Genomic DNA, 16,424 nt, shown 5'->3' on the forward strand with positions numbered 1-16,424 from the left:
GGAAAACAAACAGAAAGTGAGTGAAATGAAACGAGCTCCTATACGTGGGGTCAGCACGTAGAGGGGTCACACGGGGGGCTGAGACACCCAATGGTGGTGAACAGATCGGGCTTTAACAGGACCAAACAGGTGCTGGACTATCCGCCATGTTGGATTATGGAGTTCAGGCCACAAGTTACGTTTCAGTTTGTTTTTTTGGCCATTCAAAGACCAAACCTCTAAATACAAAAAGAGCGATGACCCCTCTAAGCACCCACCTAGACATGGTGTCACCACAGCTAGGAGAGGGTTACCTGCCATCCCAGATGTTCTCTGACGCCCATCTTGTGAAATATCACACTTCTGTTCTGGATTATCAGATGCCAGATTAAAGGCATTCTGCTTAATAAGATATTACCTTATGTTTGTCTATGCAGTGTCGGCCATAGTTATTACAGTGTGGGAGAGGGGGGCAGATATTTGGACGTACATGGCGAAGTACTTACTCCATGATATGGGGCTCGTCAGGGTACGTGTTGTTAAGCTGCAACTTGCGATCCGAACCTGAAAGAGAAAACAGATGTCAGAATGAAAGGAGACCGAGAGCCGATCGAGGGGGCCGAGCAAAACATACACGAGGAGTCTGGTCATGTTCACACTGAGCACTGCGGATGATTTAGATTCATACTGTGTCCTGTCAGGAAGAGTTTTCAGCAGTTTCCCAATCATCAGAGACAAAATTACAATGGCTGATGTCACAGCTCACCTCCTCCTCCTGTACAATGACTGATAACACCTCTATATACAGTAGATAACACAGGATCCACCATTCACAATAGGTGATGTCACAGCTCACCTCCTCTTCCTGTACAATAACTGATAACCCCTCTATATACAGTAGATAACACAGGATTCACCATTCACAATAGGTGATGTCACAGCTCACCTCCTCCTGTACAATAACTGATAACACCTGTATATACAGTAGATAACACAGGATTCACCATTCACAATAGGTGATGTCACAGCTCACCTCCTCCTCCTGTACAATGACTGATAACACCTCTATATACAGTAGATAACACAGGATTCACCATTCACAATAGGTGATGTCACAGCTCACCTCCTCCTCCTGTACAATGACTGATAACACCTCTATATACAGTAGATAACACAGGATCCACCATTCACAATAGGTGATGTCACAGCTCACCTCCTCTTCCTGTACAATAACTGATAACCCCTCTATATACAGTAGATAACACAGGATTCACCATTCACAATAGGTGATATCACAACTCACCTCCTCCTCCTGTACAATGACTGATAACACCTCTATATACAGTAGATAACACAGGATTCACCATTCACAATAGGTGATATCACAACTCACCTCCTCTTCCTGTACAATAACTGATAACCCCTCTATATACAGTAGATAACACAGGATTCACCATTCACAATAGGTGATGTCACAGCTCACCTCCTCCTGTACAATAACTGATAACACCTGTATATACAGTAGATAACACAGGATTCACCATTCACAATAGGTGATGTCACAGCTCACCTCCTCCTCCTGTACAATGACTGATAACACCTCTATATACAGTAGATAACACAGGATTCACCATTCACAATAGGTGATATCACAACTCACCTCCTCTTCCTGTACAATAACTGATAACCCCTCTATATACAGTAGATAACACAGGATTCACCATTCACAATAGGTGATGTCACAGCTCACCTCCTCCTGTACAATAACTGATAACACCTGTATATACAGTAGATAACACAGGATTCACCATTCACAATAGGGGATGTCACAGCTCACCTCCTCCTCCTGTACAATGACTGATAACACCTCTATATACAGTAGATAACACAGGATTCACCATTCACCCCACCCCCTGACGAAGGTTAAAGACCGAAACGCGCGTCGGGTACGCGCTGGCACAGGAGAGAGCCCCCACAGGTAGAGAGATCTTGTAATTTTGTTTGTACAGCCACACTTTATATCACGCACATTCAGACAGACGCTATCACTGTGTCTGTATGATAGTGACCTGCAGGAGTGCACTTTAACTATTTTTGAGTTGTGTGATGGCACACTATCATTTTAATATTTTTGCACCTTACGGAAGTTCTGGTGGTTATATTATTGGGCTTTATTAACCCCCTGCTTTATTAACCCCCTGTTTCCTTGTTTCACACATTTTTGTTTTTTCACTCGTTGTTTGTACAATAGATATTTTTGGACACATTATCATTGTATGGGATTTTTTTGTAGTCAGGTGCAAAACATTTTTTTCACTTTAATTGTTTTATTTTGCACAAGATATTTTTCTTATAAACATTTATTTGTTTACACATATATAAAGTAATTTTTACATATTTTTACACTGGAGGATTTTTATTACATGTTAAAGTGTCTGTTGTACAACTTGTTAACTATTTTTTATCCTGATATTGTGGGGGCCATATTGCTTGTTAATGTATACAGCTCCATAATCCTGTTGCCTCGCAGATGTGGTTTTTCTGTTTTTAAAATTTTTTTTTTATATTTGTGTAATCATTGGCATTTCCTTTAATAAAGCCATATTTTTAATAGTTCTTTGCCGTGTATGTTTTTCTTCTTTTTTGGTCCCTGTAATATTGCCTTGCTTTTACCTCTATATACAGTAGATAACACAGGATCCATCATTCACAATAGGTGATATCACAGCTCACCTCCTCCTCCTGTACAATGACTGATAACACCTCTATGTACAGTAGATAACACAGGATCCACCATTCACAATAGGTGATATCACAGCTCACCTCCTCCTCCTGTACAATGACTGATAACACCTCTATGTACAGTAGATAACACAGGATCCACCATTCACAATAGGTGATATCACAGCTCACCTCCTCCTCCTGTACAATGACTGATAACACCTCTACATACAGTAGATAACACAGGATCCACCATTCACAATAGGTGATGTCACAGCTCACCTCCTTCTCCTGTACAATGACTGATAACACCTCTATATACAGTAGATAACACAGGATCCACCATTCATAATAGGTGATGTCACAGCTCACCTCCTCCTCCTGTACAATGACTGATAACACCTCTATGTACAGTAGATAACACAGGATCCACCATTCACAATAGGGGATGTCACAGCTCACCTCCTCCTCCTGTACAATGACTGATAACACCTCTATGTACAGTAGATAACACAGGATCCACCATTCACAATAGGTGATGTCACAGCTCACCTCCTCCTGTACAATGACTGATAACACCTCTATATACAGTAGATAACACAGGATCCACCATTCACAATAGGTGATGTCACAGCTCACCTCCTTCTCCTGTACAATGACTGATAACACCTCTATATACAGTAGATAACACAGGATCCACCATTCACAATAGGTGATGTCACAGCTCACCTCCTTCTCCTGTACAATGACTGATAACACCTCTATATACAGTAGATAACACAGGATCCATCATTCACTATAGGTGATGTCACAGCTCACCTCCTCCTCCTGTACAATGACTGATAACACCTCTATGTACAGTAGATAACACAGGATCCATCATTCACAATAGGGGATGTCACAGCTCACCTCCTTCTCCTGTACAATGACTGATAACACCTCTATATACAGTAGATAACACAGGATCCACCATTCACAATAGGTGATGTCACAGCTCACCTCCTTCTCCTGTACAATGACTGATAACACCTCTATATACAGTAGATAACACAGGATCCATCATTCACTATAGGTGATGTCACAGCTCACCTCCTCCTCCTGTACAATGACTGATAACACCTCTATGTACAGTAGATAACACAGGATCCACCATTCACAATAGGGGATGTCACAGCTCACCTCCTCCTCCTGTACAATGACTGATAACACCTCTATATACAGTAGATAACACAGGATTCACCATTCACCCCACCCCCTGACGAAGGTTAAAGACCGAAACGCGCGTCGGGTACGCGCTGGCACAGGAGAGAGCCCCCACAGGTAGAGAGATCTTGTAATTTTGTTTGTACAGCCACACTTTATATCACGCACATTCAGACAGACGCTATCACTGTGTCTGTATGATAGTGACCTGCAGGAGTGCACTTTAACTATTTTTGAGTTGTGTGATGGCACACTATCATTTTAATATTTTTGCACCTTACGGAAGTTCTGGTGGTTATATTATTGGGCTTTATTAACCCCCTGCTTTATTAACCCCCTGTTTCCTTGTTTCACACATTTTTGTTTTTTCACTCGTTGTTTGTACAATAGATATTTTTGGACACATTATCATTGTATGGGATTTTTTTGTAGTCAGGTGCAAAACATTTTTTTCACTTTAATTGTTTTATTTTGCACAAGATATTTTTCTTATAAACATTTATTTGTTTACACATATATAAAGTAATTTTTACATATTTTTACACTGGAGGATTTTTATTACATGTTAAAGTGTCTGTTGTACAACTTGTTAACTATTTTTTATCCTGATATTGTGGGGGCCATATTGCTTGTTAATGTATACAGCTCCATAATCCTGTTGCCTCGCAGATGTGGTTTTTCTGTTTTTAAAATTTTTTTTTTATATTTGTGTAATCATTGGCATTTCCTTTAATAAAGCCATATTTTTAATAGTTCTTTGCCGTGTATGTTTTTCTTCTTTTTTGGTCCCTGTAATATTGCCTTGCTTTTACCTCTATATACAGTAGATAACACAGGATCCATCATTCACAATAGGTGATATCACAGCTCACCTCCTCCTCCTGTACAATGACTGATAACACCTCTATATACAGTAGATAACACAGGATCCACCATTCACAATAGGTGATATCACAGCTCACCTCCTCCTCCTGTACAATGACTGATAACACCTCTATATACAGTAGATAACACAGGATCCACCATTCACAATAGGTGATATCACAGCTCACCTCCTCCTCCTGTACAATGACTGATAACACCTCTACATACAGTAGATAACACAGGATCCACCATTCACAATAGGTGATGTCACAGCTCACCTCCTCCTCCTGTACAATGACTGATAACACCTCTATATACAGTAGATAACACAGGATCCACCATTCATAATAGGTGATGTCACAGCTCACCTCCTCCTCCTGTACAATGACTGATAACACCTCTATGTACAGTAGATAACACAGGATCCACCATTCATAATAGGTGATGTCACAGCTCACCTCCTCCTCCTGTACAATGACTGATAACACCTCTATATACAGTAGATAACACAGGATCCACCATTCACAATAGGTGATGTCACAGCTCACCTCCTCCTGTACAATAACTGATAACACCTCTATATACAGTAGATAACACAGGATCCATCATTCACAATAGGTGATGTCACAGCTCACCTCCTTCTCCTGTACAATGACTGATAACACCTCTATATACAGTAGATAACACAGGATCCACCATTCACAATAGGTGATATCACAGCTCACCTCCTCCTCCTGTACAATGACTGATAACACCTCTATATACAGTAGATAACACAGGATCCACCATTCACAATAGGTGATATCACAGCTCACCTCCTCCTCCTGTACAATGACTGATAACACCTCTATGTACAGTAGATAACACAGGATCCACCATTCACAATAGGTGATATCACAGCTCACCTCCTCCTCCTGTACAATGACTGATAACACCTCTATATACAGTGGATAACACAGGATCCACCATTCACAATAGGTGATATCACAGCTCACCACCTCCTCCTGTACAATGACTGATAACACCTCTATGTACAGTAGATAACACAGGATCCGCCATTCACAATAGGTGATATCACAGCTCACCTCCTCCTCCTGTACAATAACTGATAACACCTCTATATACAGTAGATAACACAGGATCCATTATTCACAATAGGTGATGTCACAACTCACCTCCTCCTCCTGTACAATGACTGATAACACCTCTATATAAAGTAGATAACACAGGATCCACCATTCACAATAGGTGATATCACAACTCACCTCCTCCTCCTGTACAATGACTGATAACACCTCTATGTACAGTAGATAACACAGGATCCACCATTCACAATAGGTGATATCACAACTCACCTCCTCCTCCTGTACAATGACTGATAACACCTCTATGTACAATAGATAACACAGGATCCACCATTCACAATAGGGGATGTCACAGCTCACCTCCTCCTCCTGTACAATGACTGACAACCCTGTTATATACAGGTAGATGCTGACCATCTGGGCACGTTTAGTGGGAGACGCTGATCCCTCCTGTCCAGACAGCAGCAGAGACAGCATAATTAGGGCCGTGAAGGGAGAAATAATGACTGGGAAACTTACTGAGGGTCTGGTTGTTCCCCCAGTAGATGACAACGGTCAGCGGGTAGTCGCTCCCGGCCTTAGTAGCCGGCACAGTGGTCAGCAGCACGTCCATCTGGGAATCTCCATTGTAGTCACCGGGGACCACGCTGATGATCACCGCACCCTCACTCCTGGGGGAAAGAGGACAAAGATCAGCAAATCCAGAGATATAACGATAGTAATATCAGCACAGGGGGGCTTCTGGCAGCACGGGGGCTTCAGGCAGCACGGGGGGCTTCAGGCAGCACGGGGGGACGTTCCTGGGATGAAGGGGCACACTATCTATATTGTATATTATATATATCCCGCTGGCGTTGGCTCTAGCACTCCCCTCTGCGGTGGGCACTCAGCTTCGTACTTACTCTAATGAGAGCTTCACTTTGGGGCTGAAACACGGCGTGGACTTCAGGTCGGCGAAAAAGATTCTTAACTCATTACCTGAAATGACAAAATGACGAGAGCCAAGTGAGAGGAGCTGCAGTGTAAATCAACTTCACGAGACACTTTAGGCCCATAGTGCTGCCCACAGAACACGCTGGAGACAATCTGCAGCAATAAAGACTGGGAATAAAGAAGACGTTTAAACTTTTGGGATTTCCTAATCGATGCTTGAGAACGGCGGCGTTCGGACAACTAGATGCATGGTGTCCCCAGGAGCGGCCTGTGGCCATGGATGTTGGGTGCCGGAGCGCGGCAGAATGTTTGCCAAGAGCTGACGGCTTCGTCCTCTTCACCTCCACAAGAGCAAACACTCCACCCCACACCTGGCGCTCAGCAGACACGGGCGTGCAGGGTGCGGACCCGACTAATGTACACATGCTCCCTAAACACAGGGATACAAACCAATATAACATCCCAGGGTCAGGACTCGGCCTATCAGCCATGCCCAAAAATATGGCGGCAATCTGATAGTACTACAAGTCACAGCATTCACCAACAACCATTACACTCGGGGTTATGATTCACCATCCTTGATGCAAATCACTGCAGGACATGACACAGGCGAAGAGACCGGGCTGGATAGAACTGCGCCAAACCCTCAGCTGTGAGAAGTATTATATCTGCACAGATAGTCGCCTCTGAACAGACAAACTTACACAAAGGGCAGAGAGCTGGAAAATGGCGCAAGACGCAGGAAAAAGTGGCCGACTGATTGTGGTAAACTGTCTGCCGTCGGCACTAGGAGCAGCTGCACCTCCGCCGATCAGACATTAATGACTCATCGAAAGGACATTGATGTACAAGTCCCAGACAACCCCTTTAAGAAGGAAAAACACCATAAGAGACATCAAAGAAGTGGTACTGTGCAGTGTATATATACAGGAGGAGTGGTACTGTGCAGTGTATATATACAGGAGGAGTGGTACTGTGCAGTGTATATATACAGGAGGAGTGGTACTGTGCAGTGTATATATACAGGAGGAGTGGTACTGTGCAGTGTATATATACAGGACAGGAGTAGTGGTACTGTGCAGTGTATATATACAGGACAGGAGGAGTGGTACTGTGCAGTGTATATATACAGGACAGGAGGAGCGGTACAGTGCAGTGTATATATACAGGAGGAGTGGTACTGTGCAGAGTATATATACAGGAGGAGTGGTACTGTACAGTGTATATATACAGGACAGGAGGAGTGGTACTGTGCAGTGTATATATACAGGACAGGAGGAGTGGTACTGTGTAGTGTATATATACAGGGCAGGAGGAGTGGTACTGTGCAGTGTATATATACAGGAGGAGCGGTACTGTACAGTGTATATATACAGGACAAGAGGAGCGGTACTGTACAGTGTATATATACAGGACAGGAGGAGCGGTACTGTGTAGTGTATATATACAGGACAGGAGGAGTGGTACTGTGCAGTGTATATATACAGGGCAGGAGGAGTGGTACTGTGCAGTGTATATATACAGGACAGGAGGAGTGGTACTGTGTAGTGTATATATACAGGACAGGAGGAGTGGTACTGTGCAGTGTATATATACAGGAGGAGCGGTACTGTACAGTGTATATATACAGGACAGGAGGAGTGGTACTGTGCAGTGTATATATACAGGAGGAGTGGTACTGTGCAGTGTATATATACAGGAGGAGTGGTACTGTGCAGTGTATATATACAGGAGGAGTGGTACTGTGCAGTGTATATATACAGGAGGAGTGGTACTGTGCAGTGTATATATACAGGACAGGAGAAGTGGTACTGTGCAGTGTATATATACAGGAGGAGTGGTACTGTGCAGTGTATATATACAGGAGGAGTGGTACTGTGCAGTGTATATATACAGGAGGAGTGGTACTGTGCAGTGTATATATACAGGAGGAGTGGTACTGTGCAGTGTATATATACAGGACAGGAGGAGTGGTACTGTGCAGTGTATATATACAGGACAGGAGGAGTGGTACTGTGCGGTGTATATATACAGGAGAGGAGGAGTGGTACTGTGCAGTGTATATATACAGGACAGGAGGAGTGGTACTGTGCGGTGTATATATACAGGAGAGGAGGAGTGGTACTGTGCAGTGTATATATACAGGACAGGAGGAGTGGTACTGTGCAGTGTATATATACAGGACAGGAGGAGTGGTACTGTGCAGTGTATATATACAGGACAGGAGGAGTGGTACTGTGCAGTGTATATATACAGGACAGGAGGAGTGGTACTGTGCAGTGTATATATACAGGAGTAGTGGTACTGTGCAGTGTATATATACAGGAGGAGTGGTACTGTGCAGTGTATATATACAGGAGGAGTGGTACTGTGCAGTGTATATATACAGGAGGAGTGGTACTGTGCAGTGTATATATACAGGAGGAGTGGTACTGTGCAGTGTATATATACAGGAGGAGTGGTACTGTGCAGTGTATATATACAGGAGGAGTGGTACTGTGCAGTGTATATATACAGGACAGGAGGAGTGGTACTGTGCAGTGTATATATACAGGACAGGAGGAGTGGTACTGTGCAGTGTATATATACAGGAGGAGTGGTACTGTGCAGTGTATATATACAGGACAGGAGGAGTGGTACTGTGCAGTGTATATATACAGGACAGGAGGAGTGGTACTGTGCAGTGTATATATACAGGACAGGAGGAGTGGTACTGTGCAGTGTATATATACAGGAGTAGTGGTACTGTGCAGTGTATATATACAGGAGGAGTGGTACTGTGCAGTGTATATATACAGGAGGAGTGGTACTGTGCAGTGTATATATACAGGAGGAGTGGTACTGTGCAGTGTATATATACAGGAGGAGTGGTACTGTGCAGTGTATATATACAGGAGGAGTGGTACTGTGCAGTGTATATATACAGGACAGGAGGAGTGGTACTGTGCAGTGTATATATACAGGACAGGAGGAGTGGTACTGTGCAGTGTATATATACAGGAGGAGTGGTACTGTGCAGTGTATATATACAGGACAGGAGGAGTGGTACTGTGCAGTGTATATATACAGGAGGAGTGGTACTGTGCAGTGTATATATACAGGACAGGAGGAGTGGTACTGTGCAGTGTATATATACAGGAGGAGTGGTACTGTGCAGTGTATATATACAGGACAGGAGGAGTGGTACTGTGCAGTGTATATATACAGGAGGAGTGGTACTGTGCAGTGTATATATACAGGATAGGAGGAGTGGTACTGTGCAGTGTATATATACAGGACAGGAGGAGTGGTACTGTGCAGTGTATATATACAGGAGGAGTGGTACTGTGCAGTGTATATATACAGGAGGAGTGGTACTGTGCAGTGTATATATACAGGAGGAGTGGTACTGTGCAGTGTATATATACAGGACAGGAGGAGTGGTCCTGTGCAGTGTATATATACAGGAGGAGTGGTACTGTGCAGTGTATATATACAGGACAGGAGGAGTGGTACTGTGCAGTGTATATATACAGGAGGAGTGGTACTGTGCAGTGTATATATACAGGAGGAGTGGTGCTGTGCAGTGTATATATACAGGACAGGAGGAGTGGTACTGTGCAGTGTATATATACAGGAGGAGTGGTACTGTGCAGTGTATATATACAGGACAGGAGGAGTAGTACTGTGCAGTGTATATATACAGGAGGAGTGGTACTGTGCAGTGTATATATACAGGAGGAGTGGTACTGTGCAGTGTATATATACAGGAGGAGTGGTGCTGTGCAGTGTATATATACAGGACAGGAGGAGTGGTACTGTGCAGTGAATATATACAGGAGGAGTGGTACTGTGCAGTGTATATATACAGGAGGAGTGGTACTGTGCAGTGTATATATACAGGAGGAGTGGTGCTGTGCAGTGTATATATACAGGACAGGAGGAGTAGTACTGTGCAGTGTATATATACAGGACAGGAGGAGTGGTACTGTGCAGTGTATATATACAGGACAGGAGGAGTGGTACTGTGCAGTGTATATATACAGGAGGAGTGGTACTGTGCAGTGTATATATACAGGAGGAGTGGTACTGTGCAGTGTATATATACAGGAGGAGTGGTACTGTGCAGTGTATATATACAGGAGGAGTGGTGCTGTGCAGTGTATATATACAGGACAGGAGGAGTAGTACTGTGCAGTGTATATATACAGGAGGAGTGGTACTGTGCAGTGTATATATACAGGAGGAGTGGTACTGTGCAGTGTATATATACAGGAGGAGTGGTGCTGTGCAGTGTATATATACAGGACAGGAGGAGTGGTACTGTGCAGTGAATATATACAGGAGGAGTGGTACTGTGCAGTGTATATATACAGGAGGAGTGGTACTGTGCAGTGTATATATACAGGACAGGAGGAGTGGTACTGTGCAGTGTATATATACAGGACAGGAGGAGTGGTACTGTGCAGTGTATATATACAGGACAGGAGGAGTGGTACTGTGCAGTGTATATATACAGGAGGAGTGGTACTGTGCAGTGTATATATACAGGAGGAGTGGTCCTGTGCAGTGTATATATACAGGACAGGAGGAGTGGTCCTGTGCAGTGTATATATACAGGAGGAGTGGTACTGTGCAGTGTATATATACAGGACAGGAGGAGTGGTACTGTGCAGTGTATATATACAGGAGGAGTGGTACTGTGCAGTGTATATATACAGGAGGAGGAGTACTGTGCAGTGTATATATACAGGAGGAGTGGTGCTGTGCAGTGTATATATACAGGACAGGAGGAGTGGTACTGTGCAGTGTATATATACAGGAGGAGTGGTACTGTGCAGTGTATATATACAGGACAGGAGGAGTAGTACTGTGCAGTGTATATATACAGGAGGAGTGGTACTGTGCAGTGTATATATACAGGAGGAGTGGTACTGTGCAGTGTATATATACAGGAGGAGTGGTGCTGTGCAGTGTATATATACAGGACAGGAGGAGTGGTACTGTGCAGTGAATATATACAGGAGGAGTGGTACTGTGCAGTGTATATATACAGGAGGAGTGGTACTGTGCAGTGTATATATACAGGACAGGAGGAGTGGTACTGTGCAGTGTATATATACAGGAGGAGTGGTACTGTGCAGTGTATATATACAGGAGGAGTGGTACTGTGCAGTGTATATATACAGGAGGAGTGGTACTGTGCAGTGTATATATACAGGACAGGAGGAGCGGTACTGTGCAGTGTATATATACAGGAGGAGTGGTACTGTGCAGTGTATATATACAGGAGGAGTGGTACTGTGCAGTGTATATATACAGGACAGGAGGAGTGGTACTGTGCAGTGTATATATACAGGAGGAGTGGTACTGTGCAGTGTATATATACAGGAGGAGTGGTACTGTGCAGTGTATATATACAGGAGGAGTGGTACTGTGCAGTGTATATATACAGGAGGAGTGGTACTGTGCAGTGTATATATACAGGAGGAGTGGTACTGTGCAGTGTATATATACAAGACAGGAGGAGTGGTACTGTGCAGTGTATATATACAGGACAGGAGGAGTGGTACTGTGCAGTGTATATATACAGGAGGAGTGGTACTGTGCAGTGTATATATACAGGACAGGAGGAGTAGTACTGTGCAGTGTATATATACAGGAGGAGTGGTACTGTGCAGTGTATATATACAGGAGGAGTGGTACTGTGCAGTGTATATATACAGGAGGAGTGGTGCTGTGCAGTGTATATATACAGGACAGGAGGAGTGGTACTGTGCAGTGTATATATACAGGAGGAGTGGTACTGTGCAGTGTATATATACAGGAGGAGTGGTACTGTACAGTGTATATATACAGGAGGAGTAGTACTGTGCAGTGTATATATACAGGAGGAGTGGTGCTGTGCAGTGTATATATACAGGACAGGAGGAGTGGTACTGTGCAGTGAATATATACAGGAGGAGTGGTACTGTGCAGTGTATATATACAGGAGGAGTGGTACTGTGCAGTGTATATATACAGGATAGGAGGAGTGGTACTGTGCAGTGTATATATACAGGACAGGAGGAGTGGTACTGTGCAGTGTATATATACAGGAGGAGTGGTACTGTGCAGTGTATATATACAGGAGGAGTGGTACTGTGCAGTGTATATATACAGGACAGGAGGAGTAGTACTGTGCAGTGTATATATACAGGAGGAGTGGTACTGTGCAGTGTATATATACAGGAGGAGTGGTGCTGTGCAGTGTATATATACAGGACAGGAGGAGTAACATAGTAACATAGTAACATAGTTAGTAAGGCCGAAAAAAGACATTTGTCCATCCAGTTCAGCCTATATTCCATCATAATAAATAAATACCCAGATCTACGTCCTTCTACAGAACCTAATAATTGTATGATACAATATTGTTCTGCTCCAGGAAGACATCCAGGCCTCTCTTGAACCCCTCGACTGAGTTCGCCATCACCACCTCCTCAGGCAAGCAATTCCAGATTCTCACTGCCCTAACAGTAAAGAATCCTCTTCTATGTTGGTGGAAAAACCTTCTCTCCTCCAGACGCAAAGAATGCCCCCTTGTGCCCGTCACCTTCCTTGGTATAAACAGATCCTCAGCGAGATATTTGTATTGTCCCCTTATATACTTATACATGGTTATTAGATCGCCCCTCAGTCGTCTTTTTTCTAGACTAAACAATCCTAATTTCGCTAATCTATCTGGGTATTGTAGTTCTCCCATCCCCTTTATTAATTTTGTTGCCCTCCTTTGTACTCTCTCTAGTTCCATTATATCCTTCCTGAGCACCGGTGCCCAAAACTGGACACAGTACTCCATGTGCGGTCTAACTAGGGATTTGTACAGAGGCAGTATAATGCTCTCATCATGTGTATCCAGACCTCTTTTAATGCACCCCATGATCCTGTTTGCCTTGGCAGCTGCTGCCTGGCACTGGCTGCTCCAGGTAAGTTTATCATTAACTAGGATCCCCAAGTCCTTCTCCCTGTCAGATTTACCCAGTGGTTTCCCGTTCAGTGTGTAATGGTGATATTGATTCCCTCTTCCCATGTGTATAACCTTACATTTATCATTGTTAAACCTCATCTGCCACCTTTCAGCCCAAGTTTCCAACTTATCCAGATCCATCTGTAGCAGAATACTATCTTCTCTTGTATTAACTGCTTTACATAGTTTTGTATCATCTGCAAATATCGATATTTTACTGTGTAAACCTTCTACCAGATCATTAATGAATATGTTGAAGAGAACAGGTCCCAATACTGACCCCTGCGGTACCCCACTGGTCACAGCGACCCAGTTAGAGACTATACCATTTATAACCACCCTCTGCTTTCTATCACTAAGCCAGTTACTAACCCATTTACACACATTTTCCCCCAGACCAAGCATTCTCATTTTGTGTACCAACCTCTTGTGCGGCACGGTATCAAACGCTTTGGAAAAATCGAGATATACCACGTCCAATGACTCACCGTGGTCCAGCCTATAGCTTACCTCTTCATAAAAACTGATTAGATTGGTTTGACAGGAGCGATTTCTCATAAACCCATGCTGATATGGAGTTAAACAGTTATTCTCATTGAGATAATCCAGAATAACATCCCTCAGAAACCCTTCAAATATTTTACCAACAATAGAGGTTAGACTTACTGGCCTATAATTTCCAGGTTCACTTTTCGAGCCCTTTTTTAATATTGGCACCACATTTGCTATGCGCCAGTCCTGCGGAACAGACCCTGTCGCTATAGAGTCACTAAAAATAAGAAATAATGGTTTATCTATTACATTACTTAGTTCTCTTAGTACTCGTGGGTGTATGCCATCCGGACCCGGAGATTTATCTATTTTAAACTTATTTAGCCGGTTTCGCACCTCTTCTTGGGTTAGATTGGTGACCCTTAATATAGGGTTTTCATTGTTTCTTGGGATTTCACCTAGCATTTCATTTTCCACCGTGAATACCGTGGAGAAGAAGGTGTTTAATATGTTAGCTTTTTCCTCGTCATCTACAACCATTCTTTCCTCACTATTTTTTAAGGGGCCTACATTTTCAGTTTTTATTCTTTTACTATTGATATAGTTGAAGAACAGTTTGGGATTAGTTTTACTCTCCTTAGCAATGTGCTTCTCTGTTTCCTTTTTGGCAGCTTTAATTAGTTTTTTAGATAAAGTATTTTTCTCCCTATAGTTTTTTAGAGCTTCAATGGTGCCATCCTGCTTTAGTAGTGCAAATGCTTTCTTTTTACTGTTAATTGCCTGTCTTACTTCTTTGTTTAGCCACATTGGGTTTTTCCTATTTCTAGTCCTTTTATTCCCACAAGGTATAAACCGCTTACACTGCCTATTTAGGATGTTCTTAAACATTTCCCATTTATTATCTGTATTCTCATTTCTGAGGATATTGTCCCAGTCTACCAGATTAAGGGCATCTCTAAGCTGGTCAAACTTTGCCTTCCTAAAGTTCAATGTTTTTGTGACTCCCTGACAAGTCCCCCTAGTGAAAGACAGGTGAAACTGCACAATATTGTGGTCGCTATTTCCTAGATGCCCGACCACGTGCAGATTTGTTATTCTGTCAGGTCTATTAGATAGTATTAGGTCTAAAAGTGCTGCTCCTCTGGTTGGATTCTGCACCAATTGTGAAAGATAATTTTTCTTGGTTATTAGCAGAAACCTGTTGCCTTTATGGGTTTCACAGGTTTCTGTTTCCCAGTTAATATCCGGGTAGTTAAAGTCCCCCATAACCAGGACCTCATTATGGGTTGCAGCTTCATCTATCTGCTTTAGAAGTAGACTTTCCATGCTTTCTGTTATATTTGGGGGTTTGTAACAGACCCCAATGAGAATTTTGTTACCATTTTTCCCTCCATGAATTTCAACCCATATGGACTCGACATCCTCATTCCCTTCGCTAATATCCTCCCTTAAAGTGGACTTTAGACAAGACTTTACATAGAGACAAACCCCTCCTCCTCTCCGATTTTTACGATCCTTTCTAAACAGAGTAGTACTGTGCAGTGTATATATACAGTACAGGAGGAGTGGTACTGTCCAGTGTATATATACAGGAGGAGTGGCACTGTGCAGTGTATATATACAGGAGGAGTGGTACTGTGCAGTGTATATATACAGGAGGAGTGGTACTGTGCAGTGTATATATACAGGAGGAGTGGTACTGTGCAGTGTATATATACAGGACAGGAGGAGTGGTACTGTGCAGTGTATATATACAGGACAGGAGGAGTGGTACTGTGCAGTGTATATATACAGGAGGAGTGGTACTGTGCAGTGTATATATACAGGACAGGAGGAGTAGTACTGTGCAGTGTATATATACAGGAGGAGTGGTACTGTGCAGTGTATATATACAGGACAGGAGGAGTAGTACTGTGCAGTGTATATATACAGGAGGAGTGGTACTGTGCAGTGTATATATACAGGAGGAGTGGTACTGTGCAGTGTATATATACAGGACAGGAGGAGTAGTACTGTGCAGTGTATATATACAGGAGGAGTGGTACTGTGCAGTGTATATATACAGGACAGGAGGAGTAGTACTGTGCAGTGTATATATACAGGAGGAGTGGTACTGTGCAGTGTATATATACAGGAGGAGTGGTACTGTGCAGTGTATA

The 16,424-nt window shown here is 43.1% G+C and overlaps 1 protein-coding gene across 1 annotated transcript in view; it reads right to left on the bottom strand.

Annotated features, from left to right (window-relative positions):
* The window catches only part of ITFG1 (integrin alpha FG-GAP repeat containing 1), a 240,692-nt gene that overhangs the window by 171,247 nt on the left and 53,021 nt on the right, over positions 1 to 16,424 (bottom strand). Inside the window, exons 2-4 of the mRNA XM_069739330.1 lie at positions 6,755 to 6,830; positions 6,372 to 6,523; positions 486 to 543 (exon numbers count right to left, since the gene is read on the bottom strand). Coding sequence (XP_069595431.1) covers positions 486 to 543; positions 6,372 to 6,523; positions 6,755 to 6,830 — 286 coding nt within the window. The remainder of the gene's footprint in view (positions 1 to 485; positions 544 to 6,371; positions 6,524 to 6,754; positions 6,831 to 16,424) is intronic.

The sequence above is a fragment of the Ranitomeya imitator genome, chromosome 9, assembly GCF_032444005.1.
Source record: "Ranitomeya imitator isolate aRanImi1 chromosome 9, aRanImi1.pri, whole genome shotgun sequence".
Classification (NCBI taxonomy): Eukaryota; Metazoa; Chordata; class Amphibia; order Anura; family Dendrobatidae; genus Ranitomeya; species Ranitomeya imitator.